Source organism: Triturus cristatus, chromosome 9 (assembly GCF_964204655.1).
Source record: "Triturus cristatus chromosome 9, aTriCri1.1, whole genome shotgun sequence".
Lineage (NCBI taxonomy): Eukaryota > Metazoa > Chordata > Amphibia > Caudata > Salamandridae > Triturus > Triturus cristatus.
The window spans coordinates 1,274,840,488-1,274,864,588 of NC_140592.1; the positions used below are offsets into that span (position 1 = coordinate 1,274,840,488).

The 24,101-nt window shown below is 48.0% G+C and overlaps 1 protein-coding gene across 9 annotated transcripts in view; it reads right to left on the reverse strand.

The window, feature by feature from the left end:
- RALGAPA1 (Ral GTPase activating protein catalytic subunit alpha 1) overlaps nucleotides 1-24,101 on the reverse strand; it is a 717,351-nt gene that overhangs the window by 621,114 nt on the left and 72,136 nt on the right. For all 9 annotated transcript variants that reach the window (XM_085627452.1, XM_085627453.1, XM_085627449.1 and 6 more), the window contains exons 4-7: nucleotides 20,975-21,032; nucleotides 18,069-18,112; nucleotides 16,169-16,346; nucleotides 12,932-13,047 (exon numbers count right to left, since the gene is read on the reverse strand). In XM_085627452.1, coding sequence (XP_085483578.1) covers nucleotides 12,932-13,047; nucleotides 16,169-16,346; nucleotides 18,069-18,112; nucleotides 20,975-21,032 — 396 coding nt within the window. The remainder of the gene's footprint in view (nucleotides 1-12,931; nucleotides 13,048-16,168; nucleotides 16,347-18,068; nucleotides 18,113-20,974; nucleotides 21,033-24,101) is intronic.

The following is a 24,101-nucleotide window of genomic DNA, read 5'->3' on the forward strand; positions in this document are numbered from 1 at the left end:
TTTGTCGACTTAACAGATCGGCAATTTGACTGTGAACCCCTGGAAGGTGTTCTGCAAGTAGGTATATGTTCTGAGGAATGGCCCAGCTCCAAATGTTCTGTGCGAGCTGGGACAGCTGGAGAGAATGTGTGCCTCCTTGTTTCTGTATGTAATACATGGCTGTCATGTTGTCAGTCCGGATGAGGACAGTTTTGCTCTGGAGATGTAGTTGGAATGATTTTAGTGCTAGGAACACTGCTAGCAGTTCCAGGTAATTCATATGGAGCACTTTCTGGTGAGTGGTTCATTTGCTCTGAGTGGTGTGTCCGAGGAGATGGGCTACCCATCCTGTGAGTGATGCGTCCGTTGTCAGCACTATTTGTGGAAGAGGCTCTAGGAACGGCCCCCCTTTGGACAGGTTTGTTATGTTCCACCATTTGAGAGAACGATTTGTGCGGCTGTCCACCAACACCAGATCTGTGAGTTGTCCGTGATCCTGGTTCCAGTGACGTGCTAGACATTCTTGCAAGGGACGCATTTGAAGTCTTGCATAAGGCACAATGAAGATGCCTGACGCCATCATGCCTATGAGTTGCATGATCACTCTTGCTGGAAGGGAGTGTTGGACTTGAAATTTCGTGATAAGAGCTTGTATATTGGCTATCCTGGCTGGGCTGGGATATGCTAGGGCTGTGGAGGTGTTTATGGTGGCTCCTAGATACTGATGTATGTCAGAGGGTTGGAGATGAGATTTGGGATAGTTTATTGTGAATCCCAAGTTGTGTAAGATTTGGATGGTTTGGTGAGTGTGTAGAACACATTTGTTGAATGGCTTTTATTAGCCAGTCGTCTAGATACGGGAAGACATGAATTTGTTGTCTTCTGAGATGTGCTGCTACTACTGCCAGACATTTCGTGAATACTCTGGACGCGGTTGTTACCCCGAATGGAGGGACTGTAAACGGATAGTGTTGTCCGTCCACCACAAACCTTAGATACTTCCTGTGGGCAGGATGTATGGGAATGTGAAAGTAGGCGTCCTTGAGATCTAGTGTGGCAAGGAAATCTCCTTGTTGCAGCAGTGGGAGCACTTGCTGAAGAGTGATCATATGGAAATGATCTGAGTTTATATACAGATTTAGGGGTCTGAGGTCGAGTATTGGTCGTAGAGTCACGTCCTTCTTATGGATTAGGAAGTAGAGTGAATATACCCCTTTACCCTGATGTTGTAAGGGAACTGGTTCTATTGCGTGTTTTTGAAGCAATGAGAGAACCTCTTGTTTGAGGAGTGTAAGATGGTCTGGTGACATGGAACGCTGTTTGGGTGGTATGTGTGGGGGGGGGGGGGTAGTTGTGAGTTCCAGGCAGTAACCATACTGGATAATTTGTCTTACCCACTTGTCTGTGGTGATGGATTTCCAGACAGGTAGAAACTGTTGTAGTCTTCCCCCGACTGGAGTGGAATGGTCTGGGGGGAGCGGAGGAAAGTCACTGTTTTGTGGCAGGGGAGGTACAAGTGTTGTTATTACCTCGACCTCGCCCCTTGCTGTTGTTCCCTCTGTATCCGCCTCTAAAATATCCTCTACTGGGGGATGTTTGTGTAGCGGGTTTGAATGTAGAGGAGGTGTCCGCTCCCATATTTTTGGAGGCTCCTCTGTAGAAGGAGCGCTGAAAGGAGCCACGTGGTTGTGGAGACTGTATTGCTCCCATGGACTTAGCAGTCTCGGTGTCCTTTTTCATTTTTTCAAGGGCAGTGTCTACTGCTGGCCCAAATAGCTGTTCCTGGTTGAATGGCTGACCAAGTATGGTAGTTTGTACCTCTGGCTTAAAGCCTGAAATGCGTAGCCAGGCATGGCGTCTAAGGAGCACACTTATGTTAATTGCTCTAGAGGCGGTGTCTGCGGCGTCAAGCGCACATTTAATTGCCGCATTTGAAATAAGTTTTCCTTCCTGGATAAGGTCATTTGCCTGGGTTTTATATTGCTCTGGCAGATGTTGTAAGAGATTCTCTAACTGGTCGTAGTGGGCCCTGTCATAGCGGGCTAGTAGGGCTTGGGTGTTGGCAATACGCCAATGATTAGCGGCTTGTGCTGCTACTCTTTTGCCCGAGGCTTCTAACAGTTTGGATTATTTGTCCGGGGGTGGTGTATCGCCTGTGGTTTGAAAGTTGGCACGTTTCCTAGCATTGGAAACAACCAAAGAATCCAAAGGGAGCTGCCCTTTGATGTAATTAGGATCTTCAGGGGCAGGCCTATATTTCTTTTCTATCCTCGGGTTAAGAACCCTGGCACGGACGGGGTCTTTAAATACCTCGGGCGTGTTTTATGACTCCTTTAATCATAGGCAGAATTTGTACAGACTTTTGAGATTGTTCAAAAGTGTCTAATAGGAAATCTTCTTCTGGTGCGTCAGAGTGCATTGTGACGCTGTGGTAAAGTGCCGCTCTATTTAATAATTGGCCAAACCCCAGGTGATCGTCTGGAGGTGATGGTTTGGAGGGATATGGCTGAGGGTCAGGCATGTCTGGTAGAGGGAATGCCCAATCATCCAGTGGTGAGGTATCTGGATCTGTGAACGTATCATTAGGGTCACCCCCACCCCCTAGGTCATCATCATCATCCTGTGGAGGTGGTGTATGTGATGGAGAGGGTATAGGTAAGGGCGGTGTAGGCAGAGGGGGTGGGTTAGAAGGCAGTATAGGAGAGGAAGGGGGCATAGGCGATGTTGCAGAGCCCTTCCTGTTTATAGGAACTGGGGCAGGTGATGTGTCCAGTTTCCGTTTTTTACATGGCACCGCGGTGACATGTCCAGTCTTTGGGTTAATATAAATCTTTTTCTGCCCTGGGTCGATGGGATCAGGGTGAAAAAGTTCTTGTTCCTCTGGAACAATCTTTGGTGCCGATTTTTTCGGTTCCGATCGAGGTTTTGGTTGATCGGTGGAGTTTTTGGCTTTAGGAGGTGTATGAGAGTCCTTAGCCGTTGGTTTCGGTGCTGATGATGGTTTCGGAGCCGAAGTTGTATCTTTAGGCTTGGGAACCTTCGGTGCCGGTTTATCTATTGGCCTCGGTGTTTTCGGGGCCGGAGGCGTCGGAGCCGATTTCGGTGCAGAGTGGTCTCTTGTCTTCGGTGCCGAAGGTGCCGGTTGAACAATGACATGCGGTTTGCTCGGTCCCGAGCTACCAGAAGGCTTATGTTTCTTCGGAGCTGAGCCCGGAGGCGGGGCTTCTGAAGTATGTTTTCGGTCTCGACTGGGGCCAGCAGGCGAAGTCTTGCCCAATGCCTTTTTGGAGGGGTTGGGGCAGGGGCAGTAGTACTCACACGTTGCCCAGGAGTGATGGGGTCGTCTGAGTCGTCTGCTTCGGAGATGATTTGTAGGTCCTCGGAGTCTTCTTCTGGGACATCAGGGCCTTCATCAAAGATGTCCTCTGGTTCCGGAGCTGGTCTCTGTGCCGTGATGAGTCTTCGTGCCCTTCGATCTCGAATGGTCTTTTTGGATCGAAATGATGCGCAGGCTGGACAGCTGGACTAGTCGTGGTCAGGTGATAGGCACAGGTTGCAGACTTTGTGGTGGTCACTGTGCGGAAATTTAGCTCCACACTGAGGTTATTTTTTGAAAGGCGTCCATTCCATGAGCCGTAGGCCTCACGGCATGGATAGGCCCAGCGGCCCGCGTCGACGTCTGGAATCGAGCCGATGAAATCGATGTCGAGAATGAAGGTGCTTCGATGTTTTGTGAAAGTTTTGCGCTTCGAAAAGCTTGGAATTGAGATTGCCAACCGGAGCGGAAAAGTTGCATCCGAACCCAATGGCAGAAAAAAACAAATCGAACGATGGAGTTGATGCCCATGCGCACTGTCGTCCAAGGGAGGAGTCACCTATCTCGTGACCACAAAGACTTCTTCCGAAGACAACAACCACCTGCAAGCATCCGAGCCCAACACCAGATGGCGATCTTATATCCTAGTGTGTGATCTGCAGCTAATATGCCTCGAACATACAATTTAAAAACATTAAAAATTCAATAAAAAAATATTCGTACGTTACATGGATGTTATAGTTGGGAAATAAAATTTGAAAAACTTTGGACATTCACTGAAAAAAAAGTTACAGGGACATTGTAGTTAGGAAATAGAATTTAAAAACCTTAGAAATTCACTGAAAAACCCAAAGGTTACAGCAATTTTATCGTTAGGCTGACATTTCACTTGTATAACGCACACCCCCGCAATGCACTGCTTATGACCTCACATATTACATCAATCATGACATGGGCAGTGACCTCAATGATGACATTACTAAATCACTGATGAGATCACTGATTACATCATCCAGTGACTGAGTGTTTTTAAAATGTTTAGGAGTGATAAATATATATACTAAGGTGTATTGATGAATCAGTGGGTGTATGAGTGCCTGGATGGATGAATCAGTGGGTTCGTGACGAACTGTATAAGTGAGTGATTAGGTGTCTCAGTAAATGTATGGGAGAGTGACTAGGTTTTGAGAATGTCTGCGTTAGTCTGTCAGATGGTGTCTAAGTGGCTCAATGGGTTGGTGAGTGGGTGCATGAGTGTGTGTATGGGCGATTGATTGGTTGTCTGTGTACCTGTATGGGTGTATGAGTGGCAGTGTGGGTGGGTGAGATGGTGTGGGACTGCCTGCATCGGTGAGTAAGTGGGTGAATCAGTGGGTGTATGGGTTAGTGAGTCTGTAAGAGACGGGTTATATAAGTGACTGAGTGTGTGTATGGCTGTGTCAGTGGTATATGAGTAAGTGGATATGTGAAAGGTGAATAAATGGCTGTCTGACTCTAAAGGTGAATGAGTAGGTAAGTGAGTAGCTCTATGAGTGACTGATAGTGTGTGAGTGGCTGTATGGCAGTATGAGTGGATATTTCAGTGGCTGGATTAGTGAGTGAATTGGTGTATGAGTGGCTGTATGGGTAACTGAGTGGATGTGTGTGTGTAGACCTATGAATCAGTGAGTGGGTGTCTAAGTACTGATATGGGTGTCTCAATGGTTTTGAGAATGGTAGTGTGGAAGTTGGAGTGAGTGTATGAAAGGTTATATATTGGCGTGTAAGTGGATGCATCAGAGATTCTGTGGATGATGTCATCAGCGATGTCATTTGAGATGTCATCAGGTGATGTCACTGACCATGTTATCAGTGATAGAATCTGTGAGGTCATAAGTAGTGCACTGCGGGCCTCGAGTCATTGTTAGCTCAGCCAACTATAACTGCTGAATTTCTCTGGTTTTGTATGAGTGAAATGTCAGCCTAACTATAACATCCCTGTAAACTTTGTTTTTTTCAGTGAATATATACATACACACAAATATTTATTTGTCCTAGTAAATAAGTCAAACATGAGGGGTTACTACAAAAATGTCAAAGATGTAAACACTTGTTGCAACAGTGATTTCAAGAAGATACAAAAACCAGACTAGGAATAATACATATTGCCACTGTAACCCCAGAAATTAATAACTGGAAGACCGTAAAATCAGTAACTGTGCTATTTATGAATCCTGGTTTAAAACACAAAATAAGGAGAGAACAAATAGATATTTAGCTGCTAAGGAGAGCACTGAGGGGTAGAAAGTTTCAGCAGTCGCATGATAAGAGCACAGACCAACGAAAGTTCCAAAGACCAGTATTAAAAGCAAATGTCATTGTGCATAAGGCAATTCTCTGGATTGTACCAATCTACATACAGCTAGTGAACCATGTCAGTGTTGTGTTTTTCTCTTCATAACTCCCTCTCCCTTCAATGTAATAATTAATGATACAACAGCAAATAAAACATCATAGATTTGCATGATAATACAGTGGCACATCTCTCAAGGAAATAAGGATAAGTAGGACAGTGAGAGTAAAAAACGACCCCCTTCCCCCTCCAATGAAAGAGGTCATCTACCTGCAGTGTCACCAAAATCTTTTAAATTATTTTACAACTTCACTATAACCATTGTTAAGGCAAAAAAAATAAGACACTGGGTGCAAGGCTCAGTGTCCCAGTGTTGCTGCATTAAAATCCAAGGCAATCTCTCAGTCAGGGACAATTTCCAGCCATTCCTATTGCCGCCTCCGTCTCCTGCACAAGCCTAAATGATAGACTAAAAATGTAAACAGAGGAATTTTAATTCAATTATTAATCTCACTGGTAGCATTAAAACTCACAACCACTCGGGATATAACCTTTATGGATTTTGCACCCTCCTCCTATTAAATATGATGGGACGGAATCTAGATAAGTAACCTTTGTTATTCATTATCTCAGATAATACTAGATATCATTAAGAGAATGAACATGAATGTAAATTTGCTTGAAGACTTCACATTTTTTCAAGAACATAGCTATGAAAAAAGGGCAGTTATTAAACAGCCCAAGGACTGAATAAGGGACTTGAAAAAAAGATGCGGAGACTGCCGAGTAGATGAATGTCCTAGGACAGAGGAGGCAATTCGATCAATGTAGGGCATCTTTCTGTCACAGGTAAAGACAGCGGTGAAAGAGAGGCTGGTATCTGCAGGCCGCTTCTTTTGTGAGGCACAGAAGCTATGTGACAGCACGTTACAAGGAAGATCATATTCCACGGAACTGGTTACGGGTGCACTGTTTCAAGTTAATTTCCATAATAGATAGTCTATATATACACATACAAAAAAGCACCCCCAATCAATCAATAATGACACCCTGCATAGTGTAAATTTAATTGATAAGACAAACAACTACAAGTCTATCCTCCAATACTGCTGGGATTCAACATTGGCTCGGTTACTTACAATGAACATTGGTTGTTGGAAAAAACATTTTAAAAATGGTGCTTTGAAGAGACTTGGGCGGTCTTTCCCAAGGTCAACTTCACTGGTTCCGATGGTCATTTTTGGTGACAAATCATAAATAGCCATTTAGATTTCATCCAATTTAGACTTGAAAAGTAAGACACAGAAGCACAGCAAATCGGTCATTATCTGTACTTTTAGAATGAGGAATCATTCACATTTGTGCATGGATTCTGCCACTAAAAGGAGTAATCCTTAGCTACATAAGATGGCCTGAAAACATACATTAAATGACCTTGTCTTAAACATTAAATGTTGATTATATCACAAAGACAAACATTGTGACTCGAGGACAAGCGAGGGTGAAATTGTCTGACATGTCACCTATATGAAGAACAGGAGATGATTCAATGTCTAGTGTCCGGAAAACATGTACACTGGTATTAGAAAGCCCATAGTTAAGGCAGCTAAACAGTAAATGCCAAAACCTACCGCAGTTTAAAGACCAACGTTCCCCCAAATCATTGGCCAGAACAAAATGGGATGTAAGCAATCTTTGCACAAGTTTAAAACACCATTTCATGGTGAGTGCCACCCTATTCCATCACACAAAAGAAAAAACAATGCATGGCGAGCCAGCATGGTGGACGCTAACTAAGGCCTCACCATCCGCCATCATCTTGCCCACACACATTCCTAACTTACTGCTGTGGTCCTAAAAGAGCCCTGGGCTGATGCAGCCCCATCGGCGCTTGGTTGAGATGTCATGGGGGTCCTGGGCATTGGCTGGTGCCCCATGAGGAGTCCCGGCCACTGCAGTGAGTGAAAGTGCGCGGTCGGTGTGCATGCAGTCATGTGCACCGGTCCGTGAAAACCAGGGCTGTGCTTGTTGGGGCCGCCGCGGAGCCCTCCGTAGCCTGCACTGATCTGGGGGCTGCCCGGTATTGGCCAGAGGGGTGGCGCTGGGGACTGGGTGCCCCCTCCTTACTGCTCCTGGCGGTGCGCTGCTGGTTAGTAGTCCGGCGAGTTGGATCCCACTAGGGGGTCCACGTTGTAACTGGTTTCAGGGCTGCAGAAGTGGCTGGGCTAGGGCCCGGTGCGGCTTGTGGGCCTAAGTCAGTCGAAACAGGGGGGCCCAGTCGGTAACGCACAGACCCCAAGCTGGACTTGCCACTGTGTGAAGGCAGTTTGGTGGAGCTGTGGGGGGAGAGGGGGGGGGGGGGGGCTGGGGAGCCTGCCAGGACCACCAAGAGGAGACCTACCATGCAGCTGCCAGGGAGACCCCTTAAGTCGCCATGATAAAAGACAAGCCATGAGAGAAAGTGGCTCTGTATATATTGTTCCCAAATAGGTACAGGGTGTACAGAGTCCACAGTCCCCCAGAGGTTTGGCAGAGGCTAAAGTTAGATATAACCTTACTCTCTAAAGTGGTAGCTTGGTCGAGCAGTAAGGCAGTATCAGAGCTCAATGTAAAGCATTTGTTGTACAGACTCAGTCAGCAAATGGTCTCACACACTCAATAACTGAACTCTAGGCCAATGGTTTATATATAAAAAATATTCTTGTTTTATTTTAGAACCAACAATAGGTATCAAAATATACTTTCTCAGAATGAGCTGCTTTAGATAAATACTTTCGCAATATGCAATTGGCTTTTGTAGAAAGTTACAGGTTGTTGCAATAGGCAACACAATTTTAAAAACAATAATGCATTGAGTTCAATGGAAGTTTCAAGTTATTTGCAATAGATTACTTTCAGGATTACTTTTGTAATTCCAGGACTGGATCCTAGATTCAGTCCTGGGTCAGTTCTTAGGAACAAGTGATAAAAGTCGACTTAGTTACTGTTATGATTTTTAGACAATATTTTGCTATTTTAAAAGTTGACATCCGCCTCAATCACAAACCAGAGCACCATGGACCATTATACGACAGCAGGAGCGTGTCTTGTTGGGAGTGAGGGCGGGAACAACGAAAGAAATCTGAAGATTGAGACGGTGGGATCTGAGGTCACTCTATTGAGGCAGGATCTCCGAAAGGCAGTAGAAAGAATAAAAAGGAGGCGAGACCAGGGTATTGACATTGGAGGACACTGTGACTGACATTTTCTTTCAACAGAAAGGTAATAAACTAACTGTGGTAACAAAAGAGTTGGCTATGCACATGGAAGACGCAGAGGGCGGCGCTCGCTGCAACAACCTACAGTTTGTGGGGCTCCCGGAGGGGTGGGAGGGTGCCTCAATGGAGGGGTTCTTGTCACAGGAGCTACGGTTCATCAGGCCTGAAGGCTCCCTGCCTCGTTATTGAGGGGGCACACAGGGCTACTGTGAGGAAAATACTAAATGTCCAATATATGCCGCTGCATCCTGCACGTCGAGGGTTGTTTATTAGTTGCAGTCTGTTCTTTGACACACCGTAAGCGGTCTTTCCATGGACAGATTAAAAGGCGAGGTATGCCGCATAGACCGCCTCCTCTGGAGACTCGCATGATGGCAACGAAAGTTCCCGGCCTGGCATGGGTTCAATCAGATTTTCCACTCAGGGTTTGTAAGGGACTCGCGGGCACTGCGATTCTTATCCACCGCAGGGTTCACTGTAGGCCCACCAGAGTGTGGACGGATTTGGGTGGAAGGTGCACCCTAGTGACTAGGGTGATTTCCGGAGAATTACTGACTTTGGGCAGTGTCTAGGTCTCCCCCCCTCTCTTGGGTCAGGGATTTGTTGACAGGGTCCTATGTCTCTGGGGGGGAAATGCTGGATGGTTTGTCAGTGGTAGGTGGGGACTGGAATGATGTGATGGTGCCAGAAGACAGATGATGCACAACCGGGGTTGCTCCGGGCCCTGGTGAGTCTAATGTGCACCTTTTGATGTCCTCTTTGGGGTGGGTGGATGCATGGCAGGTCTACCACCGGCAGCGTCTGGGTGTTCCCTTTTCTCCACTGTTCATGGGTCCTTCCCCAGTCTATATTACCACTTTCTTCCTGGTCCATATGTTCATAGGGCTCCAGCGGTCATGATTCTGCCACGAGGGCTGTCAGATCTTCCTCCTGAGGCCCTCACGCTGCATACTGGTCCCCATCTGTCCCCATTTCGGTGGCTTATGTCACAGTGGCATCTGCGTAACCCAGCGCACAGGTCCATGCTCCACCGGTCAGTTGCGGAATATCTTTCTTCTAACGTCGACAGGGCTTACTCAGAGGTGGTCTTGTGGGAGGCTTTAAAACCCAAACTGCGGGGTGTAGACATTCCTTTTCGTGCAAGGGAACAGAGACGTAAAACCAAAAAAGTGATGAAGTTGGAAGCTCAGTTGCAGGTCGTAGAAAACAAAGTCAGACGGGGTGGTGGGGCGCAGGCACAGCGTCAGCTACTTTTCTCTCAGCAACAACTGCAGCAGCTGCCTTCCGATGAGGCCCGGAAGACTTGGCAGGCGACGCAGAATCAGATTTATCAGTGAGGTGACAAGTCCAGTAAGATGTTCCACCGTCTAGGTCAGGTTGCATGGACATCAACCCCGGTGCCGGTGCTCAGTGATACTGAGGGTCAGTTATGTTCCAGCCCCCGTGAGGTAGCTCAGGCCTTTGCGGAGTATTATGAGAACCTCTAAGCTCAGTGGGAAGTCTGGACTCAAGACCAAATTGCTGACTTTGTACAAACTATGCCTTCCCGACCCGTATCGTATACAATACGTGAACAGTTGGGCAAACCGATTACTGTGGAAGAGATGACAGGAGCACTGACAAGTTTCCGTCTTGGCCGGGCTCCAGGACCTAACTGGTTCCTGTGTGAGTTCCTGAAGGCACACATGCCCCAGTTGGGGATACATTTGCTGCAGGAGGCTTCTGACATGTCGATCCTCATGCCTGACTGGTGCCATGCAAAGATAGTGGTTTTCCACAAGCAGGGTCATCACCCTGAGGAACTGCCCTCGTAAAGTAAAGCTATTGGCTAAGGAAATGGCCGATAGACTCCTCCAACATATCTCTGAGCTGGTTCACCCAGATCAGGCCGGATTTACGCCACAATGGTCCACCCAACATAATATTTGGCGGGTCTACAATGCATTGGCGAAGGCATCATGCCTGGGAGGGCCAGCGGCCATTCTCCTGGCGGACATAGATAAAGCCTTTGATTCGATAAGCTGGGAGTACTTGTTTACCTTCCTGCAGGCCCTCAACCGGAGTCTATGATTCCGTTTATGCATTCGTCTATTGTACACTGATTTGTCAGCATCCGTTTGTATGGCGAGTGTAGTATCCGATCAGTTCCCTATACACAGAGGCACCAGACAGGGGTCTATGTTTTCCCGGATCCAGCTGTCGCATGGCTTCATAATATTGTCCCACTGTTGTCTCGAGAGGAGGTGATGGCATGGACCCCTTTGCCCCTGCCATTGCTAGGTCGGTCATCTTTAAGATGGTGTTTCTGTCTCAACAGTTATATCGGCTTCAAAATTACCCCTACAACATTCTGTATCTGTGGTTCCGACAAATGAACGCAGTCCTTAGCCATTTCCTAAGAGGAGGAGGGTGATCCGTGTGGCTCTCTGCACTCGAGTTCAATACACCTTTTGCGGAGGGATCCCTGCTGCTGACTTACATTCCTATTATGCTGCCTCTCACCTCCCTAACATTAATGATTGGTGGTACAGTGACCAAGATGATCCTGCCTATGCTGTGGATTGAAGGGCGATGGGTGTTGGGCAACCGGTCAGTCCTTGACTTTCTATTGCCCCTGGCAGCCCGGGTGGCCATTCAAATATGGCGGCAGACGGTTTGACTATTGGGTTGGTGGGGGAGATTGACCGGGGAGACCCCGCTGTGACACTGGACTTTCCTGTGACAGGTGTCTGAGCTGCCAGGATTCCGGGGCTTGGACCTCACTGGCATTTCCACCTGGGAGACATCATGAGGGGAACGGTTCTGAAATCCTTCTAACAATTGCAGGATGAATACCAACTCCACTGCAGTCAATTTTACAAATACTGACAGCTCCGATATGCCTTATTTACCTACCTTCTGAACCGGGAGGAATTGCCGGAGTTTAGCCCACTAGAAGGCAGGTTGTTAATCTGCGATTTGGGCACCACAAAATAGGATACATTTACCAAACCTTGGTAACACATGGCCCCACCACCTTGGCAGCATTGATGGAGGCTTGGAGGGGAGACAGAGGATTTGAGCAACGATGATTGGACAGAGGCCTTGGCGGCCCCCTGGACTGCAGTTATATCCTCTAACCACCGCCTGATCCAATTTAAGTACCTCAATAGGGCCTATTATTCTAGGTACTGCCAATGGTGGATGGGTGTGATAGCCTCCCCCTTGTGCCTCCATGCGGAGTGGGGGACATTCCTCCACATGGTCTGGAGTTGTACCGCATTGTGGCCCTTCGGGAGGGGAGTGAGCTCTTGCCTGGCCCGGGTGCTGTAGTGGGAGGTTCCACTAGACCCCAAGCTAATTCGCCTCCATAGTACAGAAGTAATTGGAGGGAACCATTATAAACAGCATCTTCTGTTCCTAGGGCTATCATTAGCTAAACGTGATATCATTCAGCATCGGAAGGCGTGGGAGTGTGGGAGATGGCTATGGAAAGGTGCATGGAGGTGGAATTTGCAGTATTTCTGGTGAGGGGCTGCCCCAGAAGCATGGTAGGATCTGGCGGCAGGCAGATTATCGAGGCATTTTGTTATCTCCTGTATGGCCAGCTGAAGCCCTCATTGAGATGGAAGTACAATCGTATGAGTCTGAGATACAGTAGAGGGTCCCAACTCTTTGTGTGCTACATGTATCTATGGGTATCCTTGATGCACGGGGTTTTGAGGGTTAGTGTCATGTCTGTGCTGGGCTTGCTCGATTATGTACTATTAGAATCATCAAGACCTGTTGCATTACTGTATAGGTATCTATGCGATGGCCGTCCAGGCTTTGATATACTAAAACCTTCAATAAAATCGGTCTTTTAAAAAAAAGCATTCTGGGACTGTGCATTTGTTCAAAGATACCATCTGCAGGGATTAGGAATGTGTGAAAATGCTGGGTGAACTGCCACTCTCTCACACAGAACACATCATTCTCCAAACCAAATCATCTAAAAAAATATATTTTAAAAGGGTCAATTTTGCGAAGCCGCCAAAAGGAGTGACAAACGAGTTTTCTTCCTCTTACCTGGATCACAATGTATTTTAAAAGAGCATCGAGGAAATAACAGGTGACGTCTTCCTGCCCTTTGTCCCCTGACTGCGGCGGAACAAGTGGCGTGATTTCTTCTGTCATAACTTGGGCTGCAGAGGAAGTGAAACAGAGGACATTTAAGACCAACAAAGAGAATCTCCGCTACCCGACCAGCATTTTGGGTATAAAAATCAACACTCTTTCAAAACCTCCAAAAGTTCCAAGTTTCTAAAAACTAAAACTATAGGAAAACTCCCTACTGTAGTCCCTGCAAATGGCAGTAAAAGCACAACCCTCCATGATTCAGAGGAACTCGGCCCTAATCCGGTGCCCTATTCATGGAGGGGTTTATGGACAGAGAGACCATGATTAATTTACTGTTGCAGAGACAGACACAGAGAAGGCTGTGTTAAGTGAGACTAAATGTCCCTCCTTGAAACTCACAATCCTGCATCCATGACTAACAACTAAGATCTAATGCTGCACAGTCCATTTGCCCCTCTGCCTGGGATGCAAAAGCTTCTGCAAGCGGTCACCCAGGCCATGCTTTCTTCAGCAAACTGAAAATGGTGAAAGCACTATTGCATCTGAAAACAGACAGCGCTTAAAAATGGAGCCCTGGAACCAGCCCCGGCAAAAGATGTGCACCCATGCCTTGGAGGAGTTCGGGTCCTACCCCCTGCAGTGCACCTAAAAACATGGCAGCGTGGAGCTGGAAGATCGCACAGCAGAGCTCCTTGACGCATGGCAGTGTGGAGCAGGAAGATCGCACAGCAGAGCTCTTAGACGCATGGCAGCATAGAGCTGGAAGATCGTACAGTAGAGCTCCTAGACACATGGCAGCGTGGAGCTAGAATATCGTACAGTAGAGTTCCTTGACGCATGGCAGTGTGGAGCAGGAAGATCGCACAGCAGAGCTCTTAGACGCATGGCAGCATAGAGCTGGAAGATCGTACAGTAGAGCTCCTAAACACATGGCAGCGTGGAGCTAGAATATCGTACAGTAGAGCTCCTAGACGCATGGCAGTGTGGAGCAGGAAGATCACACAGCAGAGCTCCTAGACGCATGGCAGCGTGGAGCTGGAAGATCGTACAGTAGAGCTCCTAGACGCATGGCAGTGTGGAGCAGGAAGATCACACAGCAGAGCTCCTAGACGCATGGCAGCATGGAGCTGGAATAGCGTACATTAGAGCTCCTAGCCGCATCGCAGTATGAGGCTGGAAGATCGTACAGAAGAGCTCCTAGCCGCATGGCAGAATGGAGCTGGAATATCGTACAGCAGAGCTCCTAGATGAATGGCAGCATGGAGCTGGAATATCGTACAGCAGAGCTCCTAAACGCATGGCACCGTGGAGCTGGAATATTGTACAGTAGAGATCCTAGACGCATGGCAGCGTGGAGCTAGAATATATTACAGTAGAGCTCCTAGACGCATGGCAGTGTGGAGCTAGAATATCGTACAGTAGAGCTCCGAGACGCATGGCAGTGTGGAGCTGGAAGATCGCACCGCAGAGCTCCGAGACGCATGGCAGCGTGGAGCTAGAATATCGTACAGTAGAGCTCCGAGACGCAGGGCAGGGTGGAGCTGGGGGAATCGCACAGCAGAGCTCCTTGACGCATGGCAGTGTGGAGCTGGAATACCGTATAGTAGAGCTCCTAGATGCATGGCAACGTGGAGCTGGAATACCGTACAGTCGAGCTCTTAGACGCATAGCAGCGTGGAGCTGGAAGATCACACAGCAGAGCTCCGAGACACATGCCAGCGTGGAGCTGGAATAGCGTACAGTAGAGCTCCTAGACGCATGGCAGTATGGAACGGAAGATCATACAGTAGAGCTACTAGACGCATGGCAGTGTGGAGCTGGAAGATAGCACAGCAGAGCTCCTAGACGCATGGCAGCATTGAGCTGGAATACCGTACAGTAGAGCTCCTAGCCGCATGGCAGTGTTTAGCTGGAATATCGTACAGCAGAGCTCCCAGACGCATGGCAGTGTGGAGCTGGAAGATCGCACAGCAGAGCTCCTAGATGCATGGCAGCATCGAGCTGGAATACCGTACAGTAGAGCTCCTAGCCGCATAGCAGTGTGGAGCTGGAAGATCGCACAGCAGAGCTCCTAGACGCATGGCAGTGTGGAGCTGGAAGATCGCACAGCAGAGCTCCTAGACGCATGGCAGCGTGGAGCTGGAAGATCGTACAGCAGAGCTCCTAGATGCATGGCAGTGTGGAGCTGGAATACCGTACAGTAGAGCTCCTAGACACATGACAGCGTGGAGCTGGAATAGCATACAGTAGAGCTCCTAGACACATGGCAGTGTGGAGCGGGAATACCGTACAGTAGAGCTCCTAGACACATGACAGCGTGGAGCTGGAATAGCATACAGTAGAGCTCCTAGCCGCATGGCAGTGTGGAGCTGGAAGATCGTACAGCAGAGCTCCTAGACGCATGGCAGCATTGAGCTGGAATACCGTACAGTAGAGCTCCTAGACGCATGGCAGTATGGAATGGAAGATCATACAGTAGAGCTCCTAGACGCATGGCAGCGTGGATCTGGAAGATCGTACAGTTGAGCTCTGAGACGCATGGCAGTGTGAAGCTGGAATAGCGTACAGTAGCACTCCTAGACGCATGGCAGCATGGAGCTGGAAGATCGCACAGCAGAGCTCCTAGACGCATGGCAGCATGGAGGTGGAATATCGTACAGCAGAGCTCCTAGATGCATGGCAGTGTGGAGTCAGTGAATCCAACAGCTTCATTTGTGGAGACACTAGAGCTCATAGATACATACATCATACGGCAGTGGTCCAGGCTAGTAGTGCAGAGTTAGTGTATCCTGCAGAGGAGCTCATAGATAGACGTCAGTGTGGGATATTACCTCATACGGCGGTGGTCCGGACTAGCAGTGCAGAGTAAGTATCATACAGGAGAGCTGATAGATACACGTAGGTGTATGATATTACATCATACGGCGGTAGTCCAGGCTAGCAGTGCAGAAGTGCAGAGTAGGTGTATCATACAGTAAAGCTCATAGACACACGGCAGTGTGGATTATTGCATAATATGGCTGTGGTCGAGGCTAGCTGTGCGGCAGTGCACAGTTACTGTTTTGTACAGTAGAGTTCATGGATTAATGCAAGTGTGGGTTATTGTATCATACGGCTATTCTTAAGGCTAGTTTGCGGCAGTGTAGAGTTTGTAGCTTACATAGAAGTGTTAAGAGTTTTACTTACCATCACTCAGGTTCAAAGGTGGGTTGATCAGATTTTCCAGAGTGCGTGGTCCATGCTCCCACTGAGGAGAGGGGAAGCCTGGGATGATGCAGGCAAACATTGCCATCTGTTCTTGACTGCAGTTGTACTGGAGGGCCTGCAGCCACAGAAGGAAGAGCCGGAGGCCTTCAAGCCGGATCTGGAAAAAGAGCGTAAGTGGCAATAACTAACACAGAACATCGTAAAGTTCCACTCAGTGTTCAGGGGTGCACCCATCCAACCCCGACATGAAATTTCACACTCAGGGCAATGAACAGAGAAAATGCCTTTATGAAACGCAAAATAGATGAGAGAGCCCGATCGATGTCATTTCACAATCAGGATCAACTAAAAGAGTCCAGCACCCCCTGACAGACACAGCAGATGACTGAGAAGCACCAATCCATTCACACACAAGATCAATGAAAAGAGTCCAGCACCCTCTGACAGGCACAACAGATGACTGAGAAGCACCAATCCATTCACACACAAGATCAATGAAAAGAGTCCAACACCCTCCGACAGGCACAGCAGATGACTGAGAAGCACCAATCCATTCACACACAAGATCAATGAAAAGAGTCCAGCACCCTCTGACAGGCACAACCGATGACTGTGAAGCACCAATCCATTCACACACAAGATCAATGAAAAGAGTCCAACACCCTCCGACAGGCACAGCAGATGACTGAGAAGCACCAATCCATTCACACACAAGATCAATGAAAAGAGTCCAGCACCCTCTGACAGGCACAACCGATGACTGTGAAGCACCAATCCATTCACACACAAGATCAATGAAAAGAGTCCAACACCCTCCGACAGGCACAGCAGATGACTGAGAAGCACCAATCCATTCACACACAAGATCAATGAAAAGAGTCCAGCACCCTCTGACAGGCACAACCGATGACTGTGAAGCACCAATCCATTCACACACAGGATCAATGAAAAGAGCCCAGCACCCTCCGACAGGCACAACTGATGACTGTGAAGCACCAATCCATTCACACACAGGATCAATGAAAAGAGTCCAGCACCCTCTGACAGGCACAGCAGATGACTGAGAAGCACCAATACCAATCACTGGAACATCATACTTTTTAACACTGCACATTAGGTAGCTATCCGGGGTATGGTACAGACAGCAGAAGAATGTTAAGTGCTGATCCCTGGGAAATCAAACACATGGTCAGATGGCTAAGTCACACACAGAGCAGATGTCCAGCAAGGCACTGAACATGAGTTAGCACACCAAGGCCTACAACAAGTCCGGAAACCACACATTCGTGAAAAGAGCCGAAGCCAGCTCTGTACAAAATAAAAAACAAGGGATTTCACATGCTTTGGGCCTACAGATAGACAAAGACAAACACGGTCTATCATGACTAGACCAGGTGAGAGACATTGCACTGAAGAGAAGTAACTGATGGGGGAGGCTGCACTGAGAGTCTTGAGGGGAGGCTCCCAAGAAATGCATGATGGTGCTGGTGAAGGAGGGCTGTGCACTAAAAAACTGAATGCAGTGATGCCAAAAACAGTGAAACCCAAAGCTTGCCACAAAATACCAGGCTGGAGGAATGCCATAGAAGCCAGACAGGAGCGAAGAAGGTGCAATGGAGGAGGTTGCCATGAGAGGCCTTATGCGGGGAGGCTTCCATGAAGAGCATGATGAGAATGGCTGGGGATGCAGGAGGAATACCTTAAAAGGGGAATGGTGGCTTTGCTGTTGTGAAGGCCCCACAGACGGGACTGCCATGAAGAGTCTTATGATTAGGAATCCATCATGCCACGGTAATGCATTACACCCGATCTGAACTTCTGGATTTTGATACAAAACGCCCCAATTTGTGTGAGAATGGACAGGATGTGTTTTATTTACCTTTAAGGAGTTGCCAGTGTGAAGCAGCTTCTTCAAGATGGAACCTAGAAAGAGATAGAGAGTACATGAGCTCCAGTTCAAAAAGGATCCTCCCTCACGGCGGTGTTGGAGCTCTCGGTCAGATATGGTCACATCTCTGGACCAGATCTTTGGCACCCTCCAGTTTGTTCTGGGTGATCTCTGGGTCCCTCTGGCAATGGTCTTAGAGCCAGAGGGTAGAAGAGAGAAGACCACCATCAAGACAAATTGTAAGCCCTCAAACAAGCATTCTGATGACAGCATGAGGTGGTTTGTAGCGCTTCACAAAAACTCCAAATATACTTAAAAATCAAATAAACATGACTGAAGAGGAACAATGTTACACAACTTGCAAACATGTAATTTTTTTAATAATACAAGGAAATCGTATTTTTTATGAAGCAGAAATATATTGCAGTTAGAAATAGCCTCACAATTATAGTTTAAAATATTCTGAAGTGAGGTCAATGGAAGGATTTACTGAGAGAGAACACCTTTTTTATGTAGGATCTGCATTTGCATCACAAGAGTGAAGATCCTAACGAGACCCACTCTCTTACACTTAACATTGAGAGTGAAACTCTACAGCTCACCCACAATGGCTCATACTACGAAGAACAAACTAAACTGCATAATCAACTATGTAACTTATCTGTTCATTACTCTCTCAAGGCATTTGCAAAATAAGGTCTTTCTGGGAGGTCTGTGACTTTCGAGCAGTCCCATGGGTCACTCTTGGGACAGTATACCAGAGTAATCCCCTTACCTCCTCAAAGCTTTGTATTGAAATCTTAACATAGAATGAATATATTTCCTTTAAAGGGCATTTCTTGACCGTTAAGGTTTCTGCTAGAGGGCAAGGTTAAAGTAAGTCTATCTACCGTGCTAGAGTGAAATCTGTTTGTTCTTCACGACTACAAGTCAGAGCGATTTTGCTTCAAAGCTGCTGGCCCAACTGCTGGTGCTCATAGATTCCAAAAGGCAACTAAAGCTGTTCCTCTTGAAGTCTTTACATACTGTGAAGTACTAATAGATTGTGCTTTATCATGTACAAAGTCATTTTCAGTGTTGTAAGGCTGTGAGTAGCTCCTGTCCATGAGATTCAAGTAGGGGAGCTAACAGTTTCTTGCAGACAGACGCTACAGCCACTGTGTAAGGAACACTCTTCATACTGTCCTGTGAACAGGTGCAGGGTCATGTTTTACCTCAGCCATGACCTCAGCCATGATGCCTGGAAGACCAGAGTGTGAACAAGAGTGAAACTGGTGGTGGTCGATGCTGGCAGTCTCATGAAATTATACGTTTTTAGCCTCGAACAGCTTGGATGTTTCCTTACACTTCATCCAGGATTAGAAAGCAACAAAGAGGTACAGCACATCCACACTGCACATCTTGCAGAGATGTTAGTGCCTTACGTCAACTGTCTGACAATCCTGAAGCTCTGACCTGAACTTGGTACAGACGGCAGGCACGGCCAGCTGACCCCTGCCCCTGAATCAGTGATGGGGCTGTGAGAGCTGGCTTCCTTATGGAGGTGGGAAGAAGGCACTGAGAGTGTAGACTTCCTGCCTGCAAAGGGCTTTCTGTAAAAGACTGGTCAGGGGTGCCTCTGTCAGCGGCTGTTAATATTCCACGTTTGCACATATACAGTAAAATAAAGGTCTTCTTATTACATATCGAGTTTGGGACACTGGTGAGTGTCCCTTTGTTTCCCTCCCCTACAGAGGCAAGCAATGCCCACCTGACTGGCTTACCAAAATCTCATTTATCCCTAATTAAGAGGGTTCTCCATCCCGCATCTCACCTGATCCAAGGACTTTGGCAATTCAATCTTTATTCCACTGGCTCCCCCAGCACCCCGTATTACTTTCCAAGACCTGCTACATCGTCTCCAAGGCAGTGTTCAATAAGGCAGCACTGCCCCAAGCCACCGCACGTGTCTGGCAAATCACGCAACTCCTACAGCAGCAACATCGCTGGGCTCAAAATCAAGTAGTGGGAGAAGTACAAGACAAGATGGCAAGCCTTCTCCTGCGACATCCTGAGACAATCTGGAACAACATCACAGAACAGATCCGACAAGCACTCAACTGAAAGCACTGACATGTGGTCTTGGAGACACTTCCTTTTCACCCATCACCATTTCTGCAGCACTTACCTCCCACATGCCTAATGCGCCCGTGCCCCCAGATCTTTGTTTCTTTTTCCTGCCTCTGTCCAGATGTTCTGTAGCCAGGTTCACAGTACACAATAAGCAACCAGAAGAGCTTTACTTGCTCTCCTGCGTCTCAGTCTATCTCTGAAGCCTCGCCTCTTGCAATCAAGTCAATTTCTGGGAACAGAAATGCATTCCTTTTTGCCTCGATCGGAACTACCAGGCTGTAACTTAGACCTCTTGGGTGAAAAAGCTAGAAAGCAAGTTGGGTTGAGGAGATTTCAGTAAGTGTTTTACTCGAAACTCCTTAGGTTCAAAAGGTGAAGGAACTTACTGACACTTTGGGTTACCTTCAGCCTTTCACTAAGTCCCTACTTCTAGGCATTCACATTCTGAATTAGAGCCTCTGACAAAGGGAGATATTGAGGAGGGAAAACACATAGTAATTGTATGTATTGTGTTGTATTTCAACCTTCTAATTCCGTTTCTAGAATGCTTTTATCCAAAGAGACCTAACACTCTAAAGACAATCAGTGCACATTTCATCCACAGAAGACCCAGCCGCCTCTCTTGAACGATGGGAAGAGATGATTCCCATTCCACGTCGTAACCTGGACAGGAGCAGAAGATGATGAAAGGCCCTCAGGGCTTGGAGAGTCACACTGTAGAAAACACTCCCATGCACTTCGTCTACAGAGAGACACTTGACACGTCGACCGCCTGCAATGCTTACCAATACTGTGGTACTGCCATCGCTGGTGGAGCCTCTCAGGAAGCAGCTGCAAGATCTTCTGCAAACACCAAAGATGAACAACAGTTAATTGCTAATGGGAGATACAGGTCACGCGTTCATGCCATGACCAGGAAAGAGGCGCAACAAAGACAGACAAAAATGTAAACATTTGAGGGAAGAGAGCTAGCAAATGAACAATAAGAGAAAGGGAAAAAATACAAGCATCAAATATATCTACACACATAAATATATAAGAATTAACTGTATATTCTACAGTCTGAAGCTTGCTATTAGCATATCCAGCCAGCCCCCAAAAAACACAATATTTTGCAATGATAAACCAAACTATGTTAATGGTAATGAAGAGATAATAGCAAAAGGGAGGGCTGCCGAGATTGAGAGAGTGGGGGTTTCAAGCAGAGTTCTGAAGTATGTTAAATGCACCTAGTAGCAGCTGCTAGAAGGGCAGGTAGTGGAGCTGGAGAAGACTACATGTGAAACCAGAAGGTGAATGTGAGGTCTTCATGCGTGGCACTCCTTCCTACCATCCTGCCATGCAACCCCCACTCTATATTAACATACCATTCCTCCTAAAAGGCCCAGTGGGGACTACAACAACAGCAGAAATGAATAAGTCAGAAGAAACACGAAGTGGACTTGTCATAGTGACATACAAGCTGCAGGAAGGAGACAGACTGGACAGTGTCACCACAGAGGTAGAAGACTAGACAGATACTTCCAGTAACACTTCTCAACAGGGAATGGACACAGTGAAAAGAAATTGAAAGCCCCTCTTTGCAACAAATAGGCGAATGGCACAGACTTGTACGTCATTAGCAAGGATTTGGATGGGCCTCATCTGCAGATGAATTTATAAATCTTGCTGTCCTTCTATCCAAGGTATACGGACAGCCCTGTCCTCATCTGCAAGGGCATGGACGCACATGGCCGTGCTCAGCTGGAGGGACACGTGACGTCTGCAAGTTCTCCTATGCAAGCAAATGGACAAGCTTGAAAGGTCTCATCTGCAGGGGCATGGACAGGCCTAGAAGTCCACATGTGATGCAGATACAGACAAGCCTGTGTATTGCCATCTGCAGAGACATGCACAAGCCTGGGTGACCTCATATGCAGGGAGGTACATAGGCCTGGGATCCTCATCTGGAAGGACGTGCACAGGCTGGTGGTCATCATCTGCAGAGACATCCACAGGCCTGGGTGACCTCATATGCAAAGAGGTACATAGGGCTGGGGTCCTCATCTGGAAGGACGTGCACGAGCTGGTGCTCATCATCTGCAGAGACATGCACAAGCCTGGGTATCCTCATATGCAAAGAGGTACATAGGGCTGGGGTCCTCATCTGGAAGGACGTGCACGGGCTGGTGATCATCATCTGCAGAGACATGCACAAGCCTGGGTATCCTCATATGCAAAGAGGTACATAGGCCTGGGGTCCTCATCTGGAAGGACGTGCACGAGCTGGTGATCATCATCTGCAGAGACATGCACAAGCCTGGGTATCCTCATATGCAAAGAGGTACATAGGCCTGGGGTCCTCATCTGGAAGGACGTGCACGAGCTGGTGATCATCATCTGCAGAGACATGCACAAGCCTGGGTATCCTCATATGCAAAGAGGTACATAGGGCTGGGGTCCTCATCTGGAAGGACGTGCACGGGCTGGTGATCATCATCTGCAGAGACATGCACAAGCCTGGGTATCCTCATATGCAAAGAGGTACATAGGGCTGGGGTCCTCATCTGGAAGGACGTGCACGGGCTGGTGATCATCATCTGCAGAGACATGCACAAGCCTGGGTATCCTCATATGCAAAGAGGTACATAGGGCTGGGGTCCTCATCTGGAAGGACGTGCACGGGCTGGTGATCATCATCTGCAGAGACATGCAGAGGCTTGGGTGACCTCATATGCAGGGAGGTACATAGGCCTGGGGTCCTCATCTGGAAGGATGTGCACAGCCTGGTGATCATCTGCAGAGACATGCACAGGTCTGGAGGTCCTCATCTGGAAGGACGTGCACAGCCTGGTGGTCATCTGCAGAGACATGCACAGGCCAAGAGGTCCTCATCTGGAAGGACGTGCACAGCCTGGTGGTCATCTGCAGAGACATGCACAGGCCTGGAGATCCTCATCTGGAAGGACGTGCACAGCCTGGTGGTGATCATCTGCAGAGACATGCACAGGACTGGAGGTTCTCATCTGGAAGGACGTGCACAGCCTGGTGGTCATCATCTGCAGAGACATGCACAGGCCTGGAGATCCACCTCTGGAAGGATGTGCACAGCCTTGTGATCATATGCAGAGACATGCACAGGCCTGGAGATCCACCTCTGGAAGGATGTGCACAGTCTGGTGGTCATCATCTGCAGAGACATGCACAGGCCTGGAGATCCTCATCTGGAAGGACGTGCACGGTCTGGTGATCATCTGCAGACACATGCACAGGCCTGGAGATCCACCTCTGGAAGGATGTGCACAGTCTGGTGGTCATCTGCAGAGACATGCACAGAACTGGAGGTTCTCATCTGGAAGGACGTGCACAGCCTGGTGATCGTATGCAGAGACATGCACAGGCCTGGAGATCCTCATCTGGAAGGACGTGCACGGTCTGGTGATCATCTGCAGACACATGCACAGGCCTGGAGATCCACCTCTGGAAGGATGTGCACAGCCTGGTGATCATATGCAGAGACATGCACAGGCCTGGAGATCCTCATCTGGAAGGACGTGCACAGTCTGGTGATCGTATGCAGAGACATGCACAGGCCTGGAGATCCTCATCTGGAAGGATGTGCACAGTCTGGTGATCATATGCAGAGACATGCGCAGGCCAAGAGGTCCTCATCTGGAAGGACGTGCACGGGCTGGTGATCATCATCTGCAGAGACATGCAGAGGCTTGGGTGACCTCATATGCAGGGAGGTACATAGGCCTGGGGTCCTCAGCTGGAAGGACGTGCACAGCCTGGTGATCATCTGCAGAGACATGCGCAGGCCAAGAGGTCCTCATCTGGAAGGACGTGCACGGGCTGGTGATCATCATCTGCAGAGACATGCGCAGGCCAAGAGGTCCTCATCTGGAAGGACGTGCACAGTCTAGTGGTCAT